General features: G+C 42.4%; 1 protein-coding gene across 4 annotated transcripts; it reads left to right on the forward strand.

The window, feature by feature from the left end:
- The first annotated feature begins 55 nt into the window (after window positions 1–55).
- LOC124188603 (ecdysone receptor-like) lies at window positions 56–22,872 on the forward strand. 4 transcript variants are annotated; one of them, XM_046581341.1, is made up of 9 exons: window positions 56–262; window positions 9,312–9,877; window positions 10,161–10,720; window positions 20,313–20,495; window positions 20,560–20,700; window positions 21,133–21,353; window positions 21,457–21,624; window positions 21,703–22,075; window positions 22,162–22,872. In XM_046581341.1, exons 2-9 carry the CDS (start codon window positions 9,546–9,548, stop codon window positions 22,401–22,403), a joined length of 2,220 nt encoding a protein of 739 aa, XP_046437297.1. In that variant the 5' UTR covers window positions 56–262; window positions 9,312–9,545; the 3' UTR covers window positions 22,404–22,872. The 4 variants fall into 4 exon arrangements, with proteins under 4 accessions (XP_046437297.1, XP_046437300.1, XP_046437298.1 ...); XM_046581342.1 differs by lacking the exon at window positions 56–262 and adding an exon at window positions 6,352–6,682; XM_046581344.1 differs by lacking the exon at window positions 9,312–9,877.

Consider the following 22,872-nt stretch of genomic DNA (forward strand, 5'->3'; position numbering starts at 1 on the left):
TTAAAAGTTTCGGTTGTTGTGGTGAGTCGTGGTCTGAGTTCTCCTCCCCTAAAACTCAGTTTTCATGTGCAGTCCGCCGGAGACAGAGCGGACGACAGTTGGTGTGTGTGTGCTTAGTGTGTTGGTAACCGAAAAATCGAGTTTTGCATTCGGATTTTTTTTTCATTTGGTTTTTCGGCCTGCTTAAATTGACTGTGCATTATACCGAGGAACAAAAAACAATTGGTGCAAATTTGATTTACTTCAATCGGGACTCTTAGTGGTAAGTTTCCATCGGCCTCCATCTTTAAAAAGCTCTTTCTCTCTCGTGTGTGTTTTCTTTTTTCCCAGGCATTTTCCAATGTTTTTCCCTTTCCCCCTCTCTCTCCCCATCAAGTGTGTATGTATGCCGCAGTGGCTGACCTAGTTTCTCTCAGGCCGTACATATACATGGCGAGTTGGTGTGTGTGTGTGTGTGTATATATATGGTAGAGTTTGACTAGATAGAAGTTGTTGGAATCTCGCCAACAACCCGCGGTTCTTCTGTCTGTCTGTCTGTCGTGGTTTTTATATTTTTCCCAATTCGCTTTTCACAAAAAGAGAGAAAATTTCTTTTCTAAACATTTCGGCCAAAAGTGTCGTGTGTGTGTTGATGTCTCGTGTTCATACATTTTCAAGTTCGTAACCTTGAAAAAAATTAAATTTGTTTGTATTTCGAAACTTTGCCGTTTGTTGCACGACCGAGAGGCAGAAGACGCGCCACACAAACGGAACACGCCGGGTCAAACGGAATCAGATTACACAACCCACAGGCCCGCGCTCACGATGTAAATAAGATCTTTTGAAAAAATATCATTGATGAAATGAATTTTCAATTTCTTCTTGTTGAACGGGAGGAGGAGGATTTTTAGACATCTTGTCGAAACCAAAAGAGTTTTCCAAAGAAATGGGCGTATTTTTGTCCCTCCTATTCGGAGAAATTGTGGGTTTTACCTTCAAATTCCCCACAGATATAAATTTTTTTGGTTCTAATACGACCCATTTTGGTTCCCCTCCAATAATTAGCCAAAACTTCTTTTACTTAAAGAAAAGTTTTCTACCTTCTGATACCACCCACTCGTGTAGACCCAGAATTGTATCGATTTTTCGGCAATCGTTCCCGGTTGACCGAGTTGAACGTCCACAATCTTTTTATACATCAAAACTTTCCTTTTTTTTATTTATAAAAGAAAGAAATGTCGGGGATTTGTCGTTGGGGATAAAGCATCAGGTAGGCAGGGACGACGTTAATTTCGCACTCGTCGATCGTCAAATCGGTTACTACCGAGAATATTCTGCCAATTTTAGAAAGAAATCGGGAAAGAGATAAATCAACTTAATTTGAATAGGAATCGGGATTGAACGTGGGCGTCTTATTTTTTCTCTCTCTCAATGGGAGGGCCTTTCGACTACATTAGCTCACAGACACACACAAAGACAGGAAATCAGTGCGATTCTTTTCTGCGCCGTGACAACCGCGTTCGGTAACGAGAGACCCCCGTGTGTTTCTCACTGGAAATCATTTGGCATCTTCTTGTGTATTTGACGGTTGCAGATTTTTATTTCTTTTCACGCACTGTTGGTAAATAGAGCGACGTGAAAAAAGAGAACCCCCCCTCTTACTACTAGGCAGACGAAAAAGAATCACGGGGGGCGGGACTCCTCCCCCCTCCTTTTCTGCCGACCCCTCCCGAAACGGTTAGAATGGGGTCACATCCCGCACGCAACTGTCGTCAGTCTGCTGAATTCGCTACTTTTTCTTTTTTATGTTTTCAAACGAAATTTTGTTAACGTCGAGCAAAGGATGGACTAGACTCACGCGTGTTGTTAGTCAACGCAAACAAATTCTCTAGCGGTTAAAAAATACAAAGCGGGTTGGAGTTGGGGGGATGGACAATGTGACCCAAAGTAAAAATTTAAGCAAACCCACCAAAGTCACATAATAAAGTGAATGTCCTGGACTTGAATTGTACATGTGATGATGTCGTTCTTGAATAAGTGAATAGCGTCTGGGTTGGGCGTGTGGTGGTTTTTATATATTTCTTTGAATTGGTACGTGATTGACTTTCACAAGTAGAAATAACCTCCCCGTGGAGAGTCTGGGGGGAAAAAAAAGCGTCTCTTGATTGAGTTCATGTGGCCCTCGTGATGAACTGGACCCTAAAAGACGTGATCTCATCACCCAATTCTTTAACATCAAAAGACAAATTTGCTTTTAATTCTCTCTCCTGGTTCTCAATGGGGTGTGTGTGCTACTGCTGACGGTGGAATGTGTCATGTGATCCTATTTCACTTTCACTACTCACGTCGTCGACTCCCGAGGACAAAGTTTTCTAGGCTCCTTCGCGTAAAACTTGGTCAAAAACCTCTGAGGCGTTCGGGTGGTTGGGATATCCGAGAACCGACCGTTTGCGGTTGCGGTCGTGATGACTACTAGATGATGAAGTCAACCAACTCTCTGATGGCCGAAACAAAAAGAAGTTTTTTTCTAACTTGATGTAATCATTTTACTTTTATTTTGTCTTCTTCTTCTCCGGGTGGGATGATGATAAACGACGCCCCTGCTTATAAGTTTGGATATATACGACCGAGTCTCTGGAGCTTTTGATGAAATTGCCCCCTCCCTCACTATGGGGGGTTTTTGGGGGGAGTCTAATGGTTAGGAGACGTCGTACTGTACAAGTAGTAGATTTTTTTGCGGTGGTGGGTGGGGGTAACGCCCACTTACTTGGTGAGGCACTTTGCCAAGAAAAACGCAATCAACTCTTCTTCTTCTTTCTTTCTAAAAGGACTATACTTTTCCTCTATAAATATAAAAGAAGAAGAAGAAAATGGCCAATAGGGTAGCAGCAGCAGCAGCAGTAGAGGATGGATAAGTTATTGAAGAAAGGAGGTCAAGTGAGCTATAAATTCCTTCATTCCATCTCCACATTTTACCGGCTCTCTGACGTGCCACACACTTACATTGTGTATTGTGTGTGTGATGTTCTGCGAACCCAAACAAAGCCAATAGGGTTCAACAACTGCAGATTCTGTTTTTTTTTTTCTTTTTGCTCAGTGTCTGTTGTAATATTGAATGGATAGACTCGACGTGATTGTTGACCCCGTTGCCATGACGACAACTTGATTTTGTCTTTTTTTATTCTTTTATTCTTTCCCTCTTAAGACATGAAAAAGAAAATGATTCGGTTCGTCCGTCTTGAGGGCATTACGTATTCACGTTGGCCGCTTATCGTCACATTGAATTGTTATCAAAAGCGACACAGTATTTCTTATTTGTTAACTTGCCCCAGTCGCGCACATAGCCTGCGTAGACTATAGACTGTGTGTGTGTTTGAATAAAAACAAGGGAGGTAGTATATAGTATAGTATATACATGTAATAATCTGGCGTGACCTAGTTTTTCTTATCCGCCGCGCTCGACTTGGCTCTGTGTGTCTGTGCGGCGGCAACGGCGGTGGTGGTGGTGGGCGTGCGGGAGTGGTGACGGGGTCAAGACTCACGCTCTCTTTATACTCGGCTTTTTTTCTGGCTCCATCTCAAACTCTGTTTTTATTTTTTTGGGGTTTTGTTTAGAAGTCGGAAGGGGGGGAGGACTTGGTTTGTGCCAATGTTGGAACAAGGAAAAAAGAACCTCACGAGAAATATTCTAATTTTAGTCAGCTGAAAATTTGTTGTCGGGAGAGAAGTAAAGAATAAAAAGGACCAGATTTCTAAAAGGTCTAGGGGCGCGGTAGGATTGTATGGTGATCGTGTGTGTTAAAGGGGGGAAAAACATACGGGAATAAACGTGGCAGAGGTCATTGTTCACGGACGATCGGACGGAAGTGGAGAGACGGATGATGGGCGTGAGTCCACCGTTGTAGAGTTTTTCGTCTAGTCGAAAGTGACACACTTTCACTTGTTTGTTTTTTTATTTTTCTTTCTGGCACGACGCCGACCGACGCTTATTGACGTCACCAGACCTGATAGACGCTAACTGTATAATAACCCAGAAATTCGCTTTTTTCGGGGGCTGTTTGATGCCATTTTGTATTAGCTCTACCTCCTTGTTTCTCCTTCATTGCAAATCGATTTTTTGTGTTTTTGTCTCTTTTTAATATGAAAAACGGGGACTAACTTTCGAAGAAAGTTATTTTTTTCTTGTCCCGCGGCGCAATCGATAGAACAACAAGAGAAGGGGGGGGGGGGATATTGCCTCAAACAAAGTGACTATTCATCATGAGCGATGAAATTGCAAGTTTCGCAGTGACGCGTTGAAAATTTTCCCGTTCGTTCACTCTTCTTAGTCCCGAGCTCCTTGTTTTTTGTTTGCTTATTGCCCACCACTCGCCATTCTTCAGGATATCCACGGGAAAATGTCTTCGAGCGTCACGTTACATCATTGAAGAGGGGGAGAGGTGGTAGAAGGAATGGATGGAATCTAATGGATAACCATCCGTCAATCCGAGATGCCAGCGATTCTCCAAATACTTTTTCAAAGAGGAATAAATCCAGTTTGACTTAAATGTTTGTTTTTCTTCTTCACTCGGGGGGTGAGAGAAAAATGGCGGTCTTTTTGAAAAAAAAAAGTAAACAATTTGTTCGTGTAGACACAACCACTTTTAATCAAACAGAAACAAAAGAACAAAGTTCCTTAAACTTTGTTTTTTTTTTTAAATTGTCGGGGTTTTTCGTGTGTGTGTTTACAGAACCCGGAAACGGCACCACACACACACACATTTTCATTACGTATTCAAAAATGTTGTCCCCCCTTACCCCACCCACACCCCATATGTATCGTGGAGAAACATCCGGTTTTGCTACACCACGAACGAGTGGAGGTACCGTACGACATACACAATGAGTCCTTTAGTTTTTAGTCTTTTAAAAAATCCAGTCGTGGTGGTACCTGTACAAAGTCAAAGTTTGTGTCGGGGATTTTTTAAACAACCCCGGCGTGAATCCTAGAAAGAGGGAGGGGGGAATAAGACAAAAAGAATAACTTTCCATTCTTTTCAAAGAAAGAAAAGAACAACAGGATGTCAATTATTATTCTCTCACGAATCTATGAGGGATTAGTTCAACCTTGAACCTTTTACTTTTTTTTTAAATATTTTCCCCCTCTCTCTCTCCCGAACGTGTTGAAGCATTGGTTGGATTATACGCCACCGCATACACACACAGATTATAGATTTGGGCGTCGGTAAACTTTTTTAAAAAATGAATTTGATGTAATATGCAAGACTGCTGGGAGGGATTAAATATTTTGTTGTGTTTTATTTATGTTTCGCGCCTTCACTTGACTTGTTGTCGTTTGAGGCTTGAACGAGATTAGAGACATGATATATGAACGGATTTGTAATCCCCGCCCAGGCTGTAGAGTTACTGGACTGTCCCCTGGACGGGTGTCCACACACACTTGATGGGTTTTCCCCCCCTCCCGAAGAAGAAAAATGTCAAATCATTCTTCTTCGTCTCCTATACGTACGGGTCGTTGAACTTGTTCGACGATATCGTGTGTGCACACACACACACAGAGCACCGGGAGAGAAAGTGACGTCATCCCGCCGCTAGGTGGCCCTAATCGGAACCCGGGATCAATCCGCCCTCCCTCGCGTTCAATCAACTTTTTGTCGTTCACAGAAATTCGGACCCTTGAAAATGAAATTGTCGCAGGTCAAATGCGTAGGTTAGGTTTTCAATACAAAGATTAACGTCATTTTTGTTTAACTCTTGGAATCTGGGTCCTTTTTTAAAATAAATAAAGAAATGATTTCTTTTCTACGGTTTGGCCTAGTTTCCAATTGTAGTAAGTGTGTTTAGGTACGACGGGCGGTAGAGAGAGACTAAGCTAAAGCCTCTTTCTTTCTTTCTTTCTTGGTAACTGGGTTAAACCGCCACCTCATTTTCTTGTTTCGGGAGTTCCCGAAAGCGGGCGGCACACGCTGTTCTGCTCCTGTTTGTGTCATTTTTTTTTCTTATTTTGCGGTCACTTTTTCTCTCGTCTTTTCTCTCCTCTCTTTTGCAACGAGAGCGTTTCAAATGGGTTTTTTCTGCGGCTTTTCCATCCACCGAAAATAAAAACTCTACGCCGACTCTTTTTTTATTCTACCAAACGAGAAAGGAGGTCGAAAAACCCAAAATGGTTGACTCCCATAGCCGCCAGGTGTATGACACAAGCTCCTCCTCCCACCAGGTAAAAAAAAACCGGAATGTGCCGGCCCGAAGAAGAAGAAGTTGATGATGGTGGTGGTGGTGGTTGGTAGAGGGGCCCCATAATCATGTAATAAAAAGAATTCTTTTTTTCGTTCTCCTCGTGTGTGCTGTTTAGCTCTCTCTTTTCTTCTTCTTCTTCTTCTTCTTCGTGTAGAGAGAGAGAGAAGGTTAGGAGGGAGGTGCGCCACCTCCGTCTTCCCGCGCCCGCTTCTCCAGGTATTAGTGTGTACACGGACGCTGGAGTGGAGAGAGAGAGAGCTTGCAGCTGCTTTGTTATTTCTTCTCCCGTCTAAAAAAAAGTTGTGTGCAGTTTTTTTCGATTCGACGACTTGTATATTTTTCCCGACTGTCTCAAGTTTTGTTTGGTGTGTGTCTGTGTGTGTGTCAACTCGCATCATGCAACATTGATCGGATATATTTCACTTTAGTCGACAGACAAGAAGAAGAAGAATCCTTTTTTTTCCAGGTAAATAATTCCCTACCGTCTCTACGCCTTGTAGTGCCAGTGGGGAACTGGGGGCCCCAAAAAATAAAAAAAGGCGGCCATGGAAAGTGCAAGGCGAAATAAGCTGAAGGCGTTGGATGACCTAAAAAAGTCGGGAAAAAAAGACACGACACGCGTCGAAAGGATTTTCGTGAAAATTGAATTTGACAAATATTTTTTGTGTTGGATTGGGGGGATTCTTTATTGAAACTATTTCGGGCTACCCAGGGTTTGAATGCTGCTGCAGGGGTGGGCGGGAATTTTTGTTATATCTTCTTGCTCGATTTGCCATTTATGGATGAGAGTTATACGTGTCCTTGGTTGACGTCGAACTCTTTTTTTCTTTATTTTTTCTGATGGAACTTTTTTGGATATTTGATTATTTCAGCGACTTAACCATTTCGCTACCATCAGAGCGTGAAAGTCGACGAGTCGACTCGTTTACCTTGAACGATCAGGGCGCCCACCCTTTTCTACATACACACGCGCGCAGGCAGGCAGGCAGACGTGTGTATCAACCATCTGTCTTTGTCACGACAAATGTGTTTGTGTGTGTGCGAGTTGCACAATAATTCCATTCGCCGGCGCAATGATGAGACGCCAAGTGCCCTCATTTCGATTCTTTTATATTTATTTGTCTCCATTGATTGAGAGAGTTGAATCAAGTCTTGTGTTTACTCTCTTAATTTATTTGCCAACTTCTTTTTCTGTGTGTGTGTAGTTGGGTTGATTTTGTCCGACATGTGCTGGTTGTGGTGCACCTGTTGGGTTTGTTGGCCCCCGGAGCAGACCTAATTTCCCCCGTCTACAACTATACGGGTGTGTAGTAAGTACAGGTGATGTAGCCTGGGAATATGGGACGCCATTCAAACATTTTTTATTTTTATTGAGACTTGGGTCTTGTCAGGGAGTTGATGGGAGGGTTCAACCTCGGATGACCTTATTTCTGAAATGCCACGCCTTTTCAAAGAAAATAAAAATTTAAAAATCCGGTGTGACCTTGGAGGGGGGGGGGTCAATCCTACCCAAAAGAAAAGAAACTTTCCATCAGTCACGTGACTCTTTATATTACACCGTCTTTCGAAAGCGTGACGTCATTATTGTTGTAGTTATTTTGTGTGTCTAGAAGAGAAAAAGTGTCTTGATTAATCCGGAGCGCGCGCGTGGGGTTTTTTTTTCTTTCTTTTTATGATTGGGAAATCGTTAAAGCAATCGCGGTGGAACGGAAAGGAAATATATAAATGATTGCGCGCGGCTTTTTTTTCTCTTAAATTTATACCCCAGTCCCGACAGGTGTTGTAGTTTTTTTTCCCGACGAAATAAAAGTAAAAAAATAAGAGAAAAAGAATGTAAAAAAGAGAAAAACTCTCTGTCACATCCGCCGGATACTATAGACTTGTGGATCAATTCAACTTGACGCCGCGTGACATTTTCCATAGTTTTGCAACCGGATCTGTCCGTCTGGATTGGCTGGCATTTTTCGGGGTTTTTCTGTTATTCGGGAGAACAATGTGGGCGATTCTCCCAACTGGGGCGAACGAAATATAAAAAAAAAGGTTCATCATCATCTCGGAATACAAAACGGAATCGGAGAGTTAAGACTTTTTTAATATATGAATTTTCTCATTTTCTTTTCTTTTCTTTTTTCTTCCCCTCGTTGAACCGAATCCCGCAGTCGGGAATATCTCGAATTTCTTCTTTCTCTCTGTCTGTCATCCGACAAGTCGTCAGGTATAGAATAACCCGAGCTCTGGTTAATATTAATATTTCTCCCCCCGTGTTCTACTTTTTTTGTCTTTATTTTCGTCTGAGAAAAATGTACAAATTTATTGATTGGGAGACAGACAGAAGACAACAACTTTGAAACCTTGTTGTTGTTGTTGCTGCTCGCTCTGCTTGTTGCCCTCGGCTATAATATGCTTGGATATAATATAACAAAAGAGAAAGAAAAGAAAAGAGATACATACTCTCCAGACTTGATTTGCATTCAAGTTTGGTGGGGTACCAACCAGTTTCAAGGTTTTCTTCCTCTCTCTCTACATCGTTCGTTCGTTCGTGTAACCAAAAAAAAACTTGCAGTTGAGCTTTTATCATCATCGTCATCTCTCACGAACGGACCAAGATGGAGAGGAGGGAGAAAACTCGTTACTCTGCGCCGGTGTACCGACTCTCCTTGTGTCCTTCGTGATTTTCTTGACTGTCGGGAGTGGGGTGTCGGTTGTTTAGTTGGAGCCGGTTCTACCCGAAATTTCCAAACGACAAGTTTTTTAAAAAATTTAATTCTCCTTCCCAAATTGGTTGCAACTCACGAGCTAGCTGTGACATTGTCAAAATAGACTGGGGTGTAGTAGTAGCAGTAGCTTAGGTGTAGGAGAGAGAGAGAAACTCACGAAAAAAAGACTCCCGGAGTCCTTGATCTGATCAGCTATTTTACCGACCGGGCCACAGGATGTTGTTGGGTCACGCCGGAGGTCAGCCAACGAGCTGACTCTTGTCCGATTTCCAGTCTGTGTGTCTCTCTGTGTGTGTGTGTGGTGAAATCTTATTTACCCTTTAGCCCCTTTTTTATTGAATTTCTTTTTTTGAAATTTTTTTATTTTTTATTTTGCAGGTGCAAGATTTGTCTTGTCACGACCGCCTTCTCTTCCTTCTTCTTCTTCTTCTTCTTTCTGTTTGTTGATTGGAAGTTGAAATTTAAAAAATAAAAAAGGCGGGGCTAGTCTTCCTCCATCAAGTGAGAGTGTCGTTTGGGTTGTTGTTGTTGGACTTTTTGGCGAACCGAAAGATTTAAAAAAGAAAAAGAAAAATCAAACAAAAAGTGTCGGTTTGCGGTGTGAGCGGAACAATGGAAGTGGAACAGCTGGAACGTTCGTCGACGACGGCCGGCGGCCGGGTGTTTTACCGGCCAGCCTCCCGTAATCGAATCAACAGTATGGAAGGTGTGGTGATTAGTAGTGAGCCTCCTCCGCAACAACAACAGCAACAGCAGCAGCAGAGAATCCGGCTGGCCTCGTCGGTCCTCTCGGTTGCAACCATCATCAAAACGGAGCCGCGCTCCACCTCCGACTCGCCCACCACGCAACAACAACAACTGCACAACAACTCTTCTTCTTGTTCTTCTCCTTCTCCGTCCTCGGCTAGTTCGATCCGTCGATCACGCTCCCGCATCAGTACCGGGTAATCTAAACCTAAAACAAACAAAAAACGGTTTGGTGTTTTGAAAAAACCCCAAAAAATTCGAATTTCCCGCCTCACAAAATTTCTGTCAATCCGCATGCGCTTCATCAAAAAACAAAACAAAAACGATCCTCTTCTTTGCTTCTTTGATCCTTTTTTTCTTTACTAATCCACAACCCTTGAATGGGTGGAGTCAAAATATTTTTTTTTAATTAGTTTGAACGTTTTCCATTTAATTTAATGCAATTAATTAATTAATTTATTATATTTTATATTATTTTAGGGGAGGCAGCCCATTGGGTAGTTCACCTTCTCCGACGTCGCCCTCGGCCGCAATGCACCCGATCTCCATGTCGTTGCTCCACTCGTCTTCTCCGTCGTCTTCGCATCCGCACCATCCGCACCACTCGTTTTACGGCGGAGCGACGACGCCCACCTTGGGGGCGTCGACCAGCGGCTCCGTCCACTCGCCGAGTCCGCTCAAGCGCTCCCGACACAACCACATTATCATCAACAACAACAACAACAACAGCAACAACAGCAGCAGCGCCATGGAGGAATGGTTGCCGTCGCCTGGGCAAATGTCGGTCGACTCGATGTCACCGCCGCCTCCGCCCAGCAGCTCCTCCATGTCGATGAGGGGAGCCAACGACGGGCTGCTGATGCTGGACGGCCAATCGCAACAACAACAGCAACAACAGCAGCAACTACTATTACAACAACGGGGGTCCACCTTGCCGCCTTCGGTCATCTCATCGTCCAACGGCTACTCGCCGTCGCCCATGTCGACGGGCAGCTACGAGCCGCCATTCAGTCCGGGCGGAGGCGGTGGAGGCAAATTGGGTCAGTTCCAACAACTTTTTTTTCTGCATTTTACCCTTGTAGCTTCTATGTGTGTAGCTGGAGCACCACCACCCCCCGTCGTCTTTTTCTTCCATCGCCTTTGATTGAGGAGAGAAGCGATCGATCCGCTTTCCTATAAGGATTCCGTGAAACGAGCCGTCCGTCCGTCTTTGTAACACACTTTCGTGTGTGTGTGTGTGTGTGTCGATAAAGCCTCAATTGAGGGTCACGATCACGTGCCGAGACGGTTAGAATGGAAGAGAGAGAGAGGGGAAAGAATATCCATCGACACACACACACACGTAAAACCGGATCTTTTTGGGTTGTGCCCTCCGCCCGTTGAGTCCGCGGTCGGTTGTTGGGGCTCTCTCTGCTCTCTATATATGTGTGTATAATATAACACGGCGTCCGGATGGAAGAAGAAAGGAGTGGATGGGGTGGGGTAGTAAAGCTATAGGGCCCAGTCAATTAGATTAAGAATTTTATCCCATTTTTACTTTTTATTCGATTGGGATTTTTTGTGTGTGTATTTTTCGCCGCTTGGCGCCAGCGACATCTAGCGGTCGAAAATGAAACCGCGGGAAAATTCGAATTTTTTGAAACATGCCAACAGCTCTTTTGAAATGATTTTGTAAAATAACCAAAATTGCGTTTTGAATTTGGGTTTTATTTGCAAAAAGAAAAGAATGGCGACGAGAGTTGGGCGCCCAAGATTATTTAGCCTTGATATGTCTTTTGTTCCGTTTGGTAAGACAAATTTGTGCGTACAAGAAGTTTTAGAAAGTTTTTCTTTTTTCCCTATCGGTTTCAACCGGTCGGTCCCTCACCAAGAAAAACGAGAAAACAAAACTCGGACAGATAACAACAACAACAACAGCAACAACAACAGCAACCAAAAAAAAGGCCCTTAAAGTTAAAATTCACGGAGCGAGACTCACGCCGAAGAATGGCGTGGCGCAATGTCATCGCAGTTTTCAATCTCCACGTTCACCTTCGCCCCAGGGTTTTATTTTGTTTCTTATTCTTTTGGGATTTTTCTTCTTTTCTGTTCCTTGTTCACCTGCGACGCTTCGACCTCGATATCCGTGAGCGCCGTTTTTCTTTTCGTTCGGTCGCCGTCACCGACCGACAAGACAAAGTCGAGACGCCAAACAAAAACGGCAGGGCCAAAAGAAAACCGATATCGGCTATATAATGGTCGGCCAACTTGGGGAGAAAGGGGGGGGGAGGTGTCAAACGGGTGACGAAGAGACAAAAACACCAGACACGGTTCCTAGAACCAAACCAGAAAAATATTCTTTGGATAGATAAAACAGGCTGAGAGCGACTTTTATATTTTGTGTTAAGTGTTAAGTAGGGCGTTTATTATATATAGACTAAATATAGCCAGAAAGAGCCAGTCGGAGCACCACTTTCTCGTTCGGCGATGCGCCACCAAACATTCCCGCGGGCTCTGAAATCGTTTCAAGTGGGTGGTGATGGTGGTGGTGGGAGAGTCACTTCGGGAGTCACGATTTTTCTGATTAACTTTTTTTTTTTCTTTTTTTGGGAGAAAACAAAAACGAAACGCGCCATTTCCTGGAGCGTTCAATTATTTATTTTATGTCTTATTATTATTATTATTATTTGTTCTTTTTCAACAATTGACTCTCCCCGTATTTTTTCTTTCTTCGCCTTGTTGGGTGTACTCAACCTTGCGGTTCCGCAACGCCCCGAGGGCTACTAAAGAATTTCAATGTCCAGTTGTATTTTTAATCCACAGATGGCGCCAATTTTTTCAAACGGAAAAAAATTTCAAAAAGTAAAAAATTTTGAACTTTTTTCCCCCCATTCAAATTAATTTTCAATGGAAAATTCTAGAAGAATAAATCATCGAAAAATAAATCAAGAAAAACGGAAGAAGAAGAATTGAGAGTTGACCTGCGGTTGGTTGATGGCGACATTTGAAAAGAATTTTTAAGCGTCGCGCTGGATAGCGATTATAGGATGATTACACACTCTACGTGTATTTATACATCCATCCATCCAAGAATGGGCTTTTTTTATTATTATTCTGTACGCATTATAATAGAAAGCACGCAGTCGCGATTTCCTTGCTTCGTTTTCCTGTCGGTCGCAGTTGCGCACAATAATGGAAGTCACGACACGCACGCAAGGGGGAAAAAAGAATTCTTCCCTTAATCGAAGAATAGAGGGGGAAATAGTGTCACGACCGAATTTCCTGTCGACTTCTTTATACATATTTTTTTGTTCGTTTTTTTAACAAAAGTGGGTAGGAAAAATATAGCAGTGCCTTATCGACGTTTGAATTACAAGAAAGGAAAAATGATTTATTTATTTTGAAATAAAATTTTGAAAAATTCTAAGAAGTAAAAATAAATTTAAATCAAATTTTCTTTTGATTGTACGGCAGCCGGATCTATTTTTAGATGCCTTTCAAATAATATTTTTTTTATTTTTAAAGAAAGAAATATGAAAATAAATAAATGGTAAAATGTGTGGTTCTTTCGACCATCTGTCGTCGGTATATTTCTTACTCGAGCAGACATTATGGCAGATGAGACTATCCCGCTGAGTTCCGTGAAAAAAAAATACTCCCGCAAGGAAAAAGGAGAAGAAGAATCCCGCGCGCACCTGTTGCGCGCACTTTGAAGAATAAAAATTTTATTTTTTAAAAATTTTAAAAAGAAATAATTTTTTTTTTCAATTTTGATGGCATTTTTCGTAACGAATAATACTCCGTAGAATTTAAAGTTTAATCATTTGAAATGTTTTTATTAGACCAAATAACCCGGGCAATTATTTCATTTTATTTCATTTTTCAAACCCGCGTAAACAAGAGCGCGTAAAATTTAAAAAAAGAAATGTGAATTGTTAAGTCAGACGAGAGAAAGTTGACGGTCATGGCCGTTTATTGAAGTGGGGAAAAAAAGATGATGGCGCCACCATCACCACTCACGAATGATTATTTGTCTTCTTTTTTTTTCTCCCCTTTAGACCTTTTTTACTTTTTAACTTTGAGCGTGACTTACGAATTCAATTGCTCCAGAGATGGGGAATTTTTTCCCTACCCCTTTCTTATTTATTTATTTTTTCTCTCCCGAAATAGATAATTATTACCGAGTCATAATGTTTTCACAAAACGAGTGCGACAGATGTCGTGATGGGGCGCTACGAGACCAATTCACTCGGAAAATGTCATAAAAAAAACAAATCTTAATTAATAATGGCCCCCACAATTTCATTCCGTAAAAAAAAACAAGTTGGGACAATTTTCGTCTTTGATTTTTTTTTAGTTCATTTTTTACCTTCCCGCACGTTAGACCAAGGACGTCCGAAGGTTAATTATCCCCCGTACTTGTAACCACCATCTTTTTTCCCGAGCTTGTTGTGTGTCTGTCTGATTCATAAATTCAAAACTCTGTAGGAAGAAACATGATCAGATAAACTCGGTTTCCCCAAGTTATGTAATCCAGATTGGGAAGAAATCCACATTGATTATATACTGTTTCAACTAATGATGATGTTGGACTGACACAGACCATAGGCCCAACAAGACATTCTCTCCCACTAGTAGAACAAGAGAGAGAAAGTTTTGGAAATATTTGTTCATCCCAAAGCGGCCAAGGTCGGTTATTTCCCTTTATTTTTTGATTTCATTCGTTTGTTTTTTATCTTCTTCTTCTTCTTCCTTCGTGGTGGTGTTGACCGCACCACCGTCCTACTGAATTTCCCGGCCTTGTCTCTATTTCAAATGCGACGCCACACACAAACACACACACAATTGGAAAATCTTTGTTGACGACAACACAACAGGTGTGTGTTTTTGTTACATTTTCCTTTTCATCGAAAGATTCTTTTTTTTTATTATTTTTAATCGACGAGGAAAAGAAAAAAGTTATTAAAAACGCGGTTCCCGGAGCAGTCCTTTATAGAGAGGTGGATGTTATTGCGTCTTGATTTGATTAGCCCGAGGCAATCGGCAACGTAACAATTGTGTCAACAACATCACAAAAGTTACCGAGAAAATAATCATTTTTTTAGCTCTCTGGATTTTATTTTGTAATTTTTCTTTTTAAAAAGAAGCAAACAACAAAAATTGGATGCCCGGGAGTGGTGGGGGGGGGGGGGGCAATAAGATCGTGCAATCCATCACGTATTCACCACCATCGCCACGCCCAATCAAAAAGATTGGGATGGATTGGATATTTCGTCGAATGGCTTCAGGTGTTGATGAGAGAGAGAAAAATAGCCCTAGGGGTATATCGTCTGACATTTGATTTCAATTCATTCAACTTAAAAAAATCATTCTTATCACATTTCTACAGTCAGAAAAACCAGACCTATCTCAATCGTAAAACGGTTGACAGTCTGACTTTTCCACTGTTTCCAAGGGTGTGTTTTTCGAGTGTAAGAAATCTTTTTTTAAGGGGAAAAATTCGAAATTTTCCCGTGGGGGTTTTCTCTTTCCTTTTTTACCTGGTTTTAACTTTTTCACCCCGATAGCCATCGTACCCAATAACCAGTTTTTTCCTCGAAGGGCAACTCGAATTTTATTGTAGTCAAGTGGAGTGGTGGGTTCTTGTCTGTCGTCAAGCCAGAAAGAAGAAACGACGATGGCGTAATATTACCATGAATATATTTAAGGATTTTTGCGGCCGTTGGAAATGTATAAAAAAGGATATGCGGGTCGAGGATATACACGCCCTTGAAAATTGCGCCATTGTTGGGCAGACGGAAACAGGTGAAGAAGAAAAATCCCGACATGAAATTTTTAGTGAAAAGAAAAGCAAAAACAAGGCCGATATTTATGATATAACTCGAGAAGAGCATTTAACAAACATTATACAAAAACAACGAGTATGTGTTGTTGTTGTTGTTGGTGGGCGAGATAGAGACGATCGTTAAAACAAGTCCGCGGGATGGATGGAAAAGGGAATCGAGTGGACGTAATTCGTTCCGCTTGAAAGCCGGAAAGAAAAAGGAGATTTTTATTTTATTTTTTGTGTTTGTCGGTTTTTGGGGTGGTTCGTTCACCTTGCCGCAAGCTTTTCACTTTTATTTTTTTTAATACTTTACATCGTGAATAACAAAATTAATAAAATTCCATTTGATTACCCCCTTCTTCCAATACATTAATTTATTTTTTATTTTTTTAAGAAAACTAATCGTTAAACATTTATATTTTTAATAGTTAAATCAATTAAATGATCAGTTTAATTGAATTAAATTTGAATTGAGTAACCCCCTTTTTTTTATTATTATTCAATATCATCACGCTCCCGTGAAGATTGAAACCCTTTTTTTCTTCTCTTGGGAATGACTTTGAGAACGTTCTCGTTTCCATTTTTTTGAACGCGGGACGTTGACTTTTGATCCACAGAGCCGTGACCGAATTCACGATCGCATTTTTTTTTTCGGGACAGAAAACCAGGCAACCATCCCACCCTCCTCTCTACTCTACTGACTATACAATTTTGTTGTATCGATCCATCAAACGTGAAAAAATAATTTCAACGTTCAAAAAAATTTGAATTTTCCCGCGCGTGAAACTGAGAAAAAATGCAATACCAAAAATGTGAGGGGTGGGTCCGGGAATTAAATTTTTTCTCTTTTTTTCTTAGTTGATTGTAACGACGCGCTTAGCTAATCAAGTGATGCGCGCCTGTAATAGTATTTATAGTTTAGTGTGCAGCCGCAATGTGTCTCAAAAATTTCGTTCAATAGTTTTTTTTGGCCGCGGAGAGAATTTCGGCAACGCTCCGTCTGTTCCGTGTCCTTGGAAAAATCGGGAAAATAATAATAAAAATAAAAAAGAAACGAGAGGAATTTAAGAGTCGAAAAATCAAAATGGCGTCGCGGCGCCCGGGAAAAAATCAACTCTGCGTGAAGGGTGAAATGTTTGGCGTCCCTTGAAACGTAAAAGAAAAAATAAGAAATATAAGAAAAACAATTCCGAAATGATAGACATATATATTCGTCTAGTTTTTTTTACAATCCCCCGAGAGAGATACGTGTGTAATCATCAGCGTTCACGTTTGAATGATGATGAAATTCACCTTCAATTTGTCTGATTTTACTTTCGGCTACCAAAAAACGTGGTGGTGGTCGCCGTCGTGTGTATTTTTTTTTCTTTTTCCCGGACTTTAATTGTCGTGTCCTTGTAGAAAAAATGAACGAACGAACGAACGAAACGACCAAAGTCAAGAAAAAAGCTTCCAGCGCCAAACCAACCGAAAGAGAAAACCCTTTTGCCTCTTGTTTGCGCACCTGTTGTGCACCTTTCTGGTGGTGGTGGGGGAATGCAATTCACGGTCCCTTTTACACGACAGAAGGTGACGTCACCTTTTCTCCCCCCTCCCTTAAAAGGAAAAATTTCGTCTGGTTTTTTGGAAGAAATCGAGAGTGTTTTATTCAAATTTACTTTTGTATCTTTTTCAACTTCCTTTAAAAGTGCAACGACCGGGGGTGCCATACCGACGTTTGTTATTTTTTTTTTAAATTTAGAAAGTAAATCTCCAATTCATTGTTGTTCATTTTATCTCTCAGAAAAGTGTAACGTGAGATTAGTTGGAACGTTTAACCCCCCAACTCCTTTTGTTGGGTAACGCGTTGCGTGTGACGGGGGCGGCACATGCCACAAATTCCAACCGACTTTGTTGTTTGTTTGATAATTAAGTCGGAACTCGGAAGTTGGGAAAAAATCAAGATGGCCACCGCTGCTGCTGCCGGTTGGGGTTGGACCAGTGCGTCGCTGTCACTGGGGGGTTTTTCCTTCCCCCTTGCCAACCGGCAATAAAAAGAAACAACAACAGATGGTTAGCCCTCGGGCGTAGGCTCATAACAATTTTCGTTAGAGGTTCGATGACTTTTTCTTTCTGTGTGTGTTAAATAAAAAGATATATATTTTTTCTCCAAAGAAACAAAACAAGACTCGATTGGGGCTCTCTCTGTGTGTCTCTGTGTTAACACGGAGACACACGTGAAGAAGGGCGCCCCATCTTTATTTTCCCACCCCCTCGCTTATTTTTTACCTGTGTGTGTATGTGGCCTTCGTGCGTGGCCCGAGGGCATCCTTGAAAACATCTTTTGGATCACTCTTCCTTTTCATCATCATTTTTCTTCTCTCTCTGTGTTCGTCTTCCTTTTCTTCTTTTTCTTTTTTACCTGTTGATTTTTTTAGCTCGAGGCTCTCCTCTTGCACACCTCGATCAAGCCTCGGGGCTGGTTCTTATTTTTCTGAAATAATTCAACGAATTATTCAAGCTGAAAAGTAGCTTCTGGCCAAAAAAATACTGTCGAGCGTATTTATTTTTCAATGCCAAAAAGTAAAAGCACGTGACTTGAGCCATTTTTTCCCAGTCTAAACTCCGCCCCCTCCAAAAAAGTGGGAGGAATCGATTTTGCAGACGAAAAAATATTTCATCAGGTGGCAGTAGCAGAAATGGTGGGTGTAATGTTTCCTGGTCGAGTTGCCGAAACCGAATCTAAGAAAAGAGGCGGAGCCAATTGAAACTATCCTCCACCCCTCAACACACACACACAAAGTCCCTTGTTCTTCTTCTTCTTCTCTTTTCCGAATATCTTTTGAAAGAATAAAAAGAATAAAAAGAGAGAGTGGTTGAGCCGAGAACAAGTTCCAACTTCTTTAGCAGTCGGTTTTGCGACGTCAACCAGTTCAGTCTTGTCTTTTACTTGCGAGTGTTTAATTATTTTTTGGGGTTTTATTTAAAATATTAAAAGGTGAATTTCGTTAGAACTGTAGAGAGCGAAAGTGTAAATTGATTCGCTGACTGTCGTGATTTTCCAACGGATCGGTTATTAGTTGTGGAGTTGAGTATCGGCGGACAACCTTGGCGGAGTATCTGGTTACGTGGAGGACCAAAGGGAAATAAAAACTGAATGTTGTGCGGCTTTTGGGCCATCCGTCGTCCTTGACATCGGCCACCATTCGTTTTCCCTTTTTTCTTCAATTCAATCATGTGGCCCGACGTGGGGCAAAGACCGTGATAAGCCCAGCAGCAGCAAGCTTCGTTAATTAACTCGTTTTGCATACGACCGAAACAATTAGTAGCTTCTTCTTTTTGATTTTTTTCAATTTATTGACAAAATGACCATGGGCGATCATGGTGAAGTCAGTTCGTCGTCGTCTGTTCCGATGACCACATCTTCTCCGTCTTCGTGGCCGTCCAACAACAACAACAACCGAGTCCAGCAGCAACAACAGCAGCAACAGCTCAAGTATCCCTACGGTCACGTGACTCGCGGTGCTAATAAAATGCTGGCCAGTTACTCTCTGCCCGGCCAAGTGATGCGCAGTAACGCTGTGAGCACGACAACGGCCAACGGCCATCATCATCATCAACAACAGCAACAACATCTGCATTACGGCGGATCGACTCCACAGCAGCCATCAACCGGTTTGATGCAACCGCCATCTTTCACCAATGGCGGTGGCATAGCCACGACCGTCGTTTTGACCGGTTTGCACCACCACCACCACCAGGTTGCTGGACATGTCCAGCAGAGGATCGGCGGAAGTCCGTCCGACGAGCATTCGCTCCCATCGTCGGACATTGGCGAAGTCGATTTGGATCTGTGGGATCTGGACATCAACGGGCCATCCGTCAGTCCCCAATCGTCGACGGGCGGCGGCCACAGTCCGGCCGTCCCGCCCGGCCGACGATCCTCCGACACATCCTCAACTTCAGGTCCTTTTTTCCAGCAAATTTTTCCTTTGTAGTTTTTACCGGATCGGGAAGATGACACACGGGTTTTTGTGTGTGTGTCGTGTCTTTGATTTGGTAAAGGGCGTCGTCACGGTAACGCCCCGCCCTATCGTCAAACAGAAGGGGGGAGGAAGGAAATGTGGCGTCGCGGCGCTTTTAGATTTTTCTTATTTTCTTATTTTTCAAGGTCGACGTCACCTTCATTCCACCTTCTCTTTCGGCCGATTAACCAACCGTGTGTATGTGAATCGAAAACCACATTTCAATCGTGTGGTTTTTCTTAGACCAACTGAAACCATTTTTCTATTTCTTTCTCTCCATTGGCTGTTGAAGAAGCTTCTTTTTGTGTGTCGCGTCAGTTGCTACCTGTGAGAGAGACCTGGTTGAGGATTTTTAGCTTAAAGGCGCAGAGGGATGAAGGGAAAAAGGTTCTTTTAGCTACATCCCTAGCGGGGGGGTGCGGCATACAAACAAGAAAACCAGTTCGCCTTAAAAAAAAAAACCTTATATTATTTTTCTTTTTTTTTAATATTCCGCGGAATCGGCTCCGGAATTATTAAGACAAAAAGTGTCTCTTGTGGGACCTTCGACATGTCCTTGCGTGTCCTCCGAATTTTTATGTTGCTTAGAGGACTGCTGGCCAACGTTTTCTAGGAAAACATTTTTTTTACCCCCCTTTGTGTGCACATTTTTCAAGAATTTTTAAAAAACCCTTTTTTTTATGACGCATGTCGTTTCAATTTGAAACATCTTGATTTCATCATTTTTTTTAGTCTCCAGATGTTTTTCATTTTATTTTATTTAAATAGATCGATTTTTTGAAAAAATATTAAATTTTGTTTTTTTTTTAATATATTTGGCAGGTCGAGAAGATTTGTCGCCGCCGGGCAGCGTCAATGGCGGTGGCGGTTACTCGGTTGACAGTTTTGCCGATGCCAAGAAGAAGAAAGGTCCCGTACCGCGACAACAGGAGGAATTGTGTCTGGTCTGCGGTGATCGAGCTTCCGGTTACCACTACAACGCCCTCACCTGTGAAGGATGCAAAGGTATGACATCATCAATCAAATGAATCATTCCAAATCATTAATTCATTCAATTTATCCGGTGCAGGATTCTTCCGGCGGAGTATCACGAAAAATGCAGTGTACCAGTGCAAGTACGGCAACGGCTGCGACATTGACATGTACATGAGGCGAAAGTGCCAAGAGTGCCGACTGAAAAAGTGCCTGACGGTTGGCATGCGACCGGAATGTAAGTTGTTAATGTTAATGTTAATTCATTCCTTCCTATCCGTTTTCAATTTCATCCCGAAGGATGGCCATTTGGATTTATTATGTGCCGGCCCCCGTGTAGTAGTTTTTTGTGTCGACGTGTTCCCACAGCCATCAACTTACTCGTTACACTCATGTCTCTGTAATAATGGCCGCTGGCGGTGTTGAATGATGAGACGTTTTTCGGGGGTTTGAGAATGAAGCGTGTATGTAAATCAGAGATGGGTTTGGGCGATCGGGCAGACATCCGGTTTCAATTCCGTCTCTTTTTCTTCCAGTTGTTAATTGGAATGAGAGGCTTCCATTGTCTAATGGAAACTTGAATATTTGCCAAACGGGTTTCATCATTTCTTCTTATGTTTTTATTGAATGATTTTAAATTTATCTTTTGTTTTTGTTTGGGTTTGTCCAGGTGTCGTTCCAGAGTACCAGTGCGCCGTCAAAAGGGAAGCCAAGAAAGCGCAAAAGGAAAAGGACCGGCCCAATTCCAGTTCGCTGGGATCGCCCGACATGAAAGAGCCTGAAATCAAGGCCATCCACCACCAACAACAGCAGCAGCAGCAGCAACAACAACAGCAGCAACAACAATTGCAGCAGCAGCAGCAGTTACAACAACAGCAGCAACACATTCACGTAAGTGTAAAGGAGGAACAGATTTCCAACCTGTTGGAATTTTTCATCTATAATTTTTCTTTGTTGTTGTTGTTGTTGTTGATGGGCGTGGCCGAACCGACAGGTGTTGGATGAGAAACCCATGGTGGTTTGCGGCACCGCCAACGGAGGTGTTGGCAACGGGTTGGCCGTCAAACCCCTCAGTCCCGAGCAGGAGGAGCTCATCAATCGGCTCGTCTATTTCCAGGAAGAATTTGATCAACCGTCCGAAGAGGATCTGAGAAAAATTTCCGTAAGATTTTTCTTTTTATCAAATTTTATTTTTCTTTCCAAAAAATTAAAATTTCCGATTTTTTTACTTTTATTGCAGACGTCGGGCATTCACGAATCGGACGCCGACGCCAAATTCAAACACATAACGGAAATGACGATCCTGACTGTGCAGCTGACGGTCGAGTTTTCCAAGCGGCTGCCGGGCTTCGACACGCTCCTGCGCGAGGATCAGATCACGTTGCTCAAGGCGTGCTCGAGCGAGGTGATGATGCTGCGCTGCGCCCGACGCTACGACGCCAACACGGACTCGATCGTTTTCGCCAACAACCTGCCCTACACGCGCGAGTCGTACAACATGGCCGGCGTCGGAGACACGGCCGAGCCGCTCTTCCGCTTCGGCAAGAGCATGTCGCAGATGAAAGTCGACAATGCCGAGTACGCCCTTCTCACGGCCATCGTCATCTTCTCTGGTGAGAAATTTGAATTTTTTTTGAAATTTTCAAATTTTTCCCGCCTTTTTTATTTAAAATTTAAATTTGAAAATTTATTTGAATAGAACGACCGGGATTGGTGGAGGCGAGAAAAGTGGAAAAGATTCAGGAGATTTACCTCGAAGCGCTTCAGGCTTACGTGATGAACCACCGGGTGCGGCCGATGACGGAATTCGCAAAGCTCCTGTCGGTGCTAACCGAGTTGCGCACGCTCGGCAACCTCAACTCTGAGATGTGCTTTTCTCTCAAGCTCAAAAACAAGAAACTGCCGCCCTTCCTCGCCGAAATCTGGGACGTTCATTCGTGAAAACGATCTCCTCTCTATTCCCACCCCCTTACCAACTCTCCTCTTCGCTTCCGCCTCCCTTGAAAAAAGCCCCGGGCACACAAACAAATTAACGACTCGCACACAAAACTTACCAGACAAAAAAATGTCACACACCCCGCCCCATATATATATATATATATATACATACAAATTTTGTTTCTTTTTCTTTTTGGTTGTCTTGGCCCTTGAGATCTCTCTCTCTCTTTTTCCCTTAATATTTTTGGGGGGGATTATTTTTTTTTTTTTTCATTTAATTAGATCCTTTGGGGGAGGGCTGGGCAATTCTGGTGCGATCGATAATTATTATTTTTTTCCTGTTGGAATTTGAGAGAAAATCAGTACCTGAGAGAGACGCGCAATCTCTCTTGGCGCGTTATTAGATCGTGTGAAAGAGAGAGAGTCTTAACAGAAAAGAAAAAAGGAAAATCCATTTTTATGTAATTTAGAA

This window comes from Daphnia pulex, chromosome 2, assembly GCF_021134715.1.
Source record: "Daphnia pulex isolate KAP4 chromosome 2, ASM2113471v1".
In the NCBI taxonomy this organism is placed as follows: Eukaryota; Metazoa; Arthropoda; class Branchiopoda; order Diplostraca; family Daphniidae; genus Daphnia; species Daphnia pulex.

Bases quoted from the DNA above. Each gene is read 5' to 3' on its own strand.
- LOC124188603 (XM_046581341.1), top strand. From the start codon at position 9,546: ATGGAAGTGGAACAGCTGGAACGTTCGTCGACGACGGCCGGCGGCCGG. The intron at 21,625-21,702 runs GTAAGATTTTTC...CTTTTATTGCAG, and splicing joins AGGATCTGAGAAAAATTTCC to ACGTCGGGCATTCACGAATC. The intron at 22,076-22,161 runs GTGAGAAATTTG...TTATTTGAATAG, and splicing joins GGCCATCGTCATCTTCTCTG to AACGACCGGGATTGGTGGAG.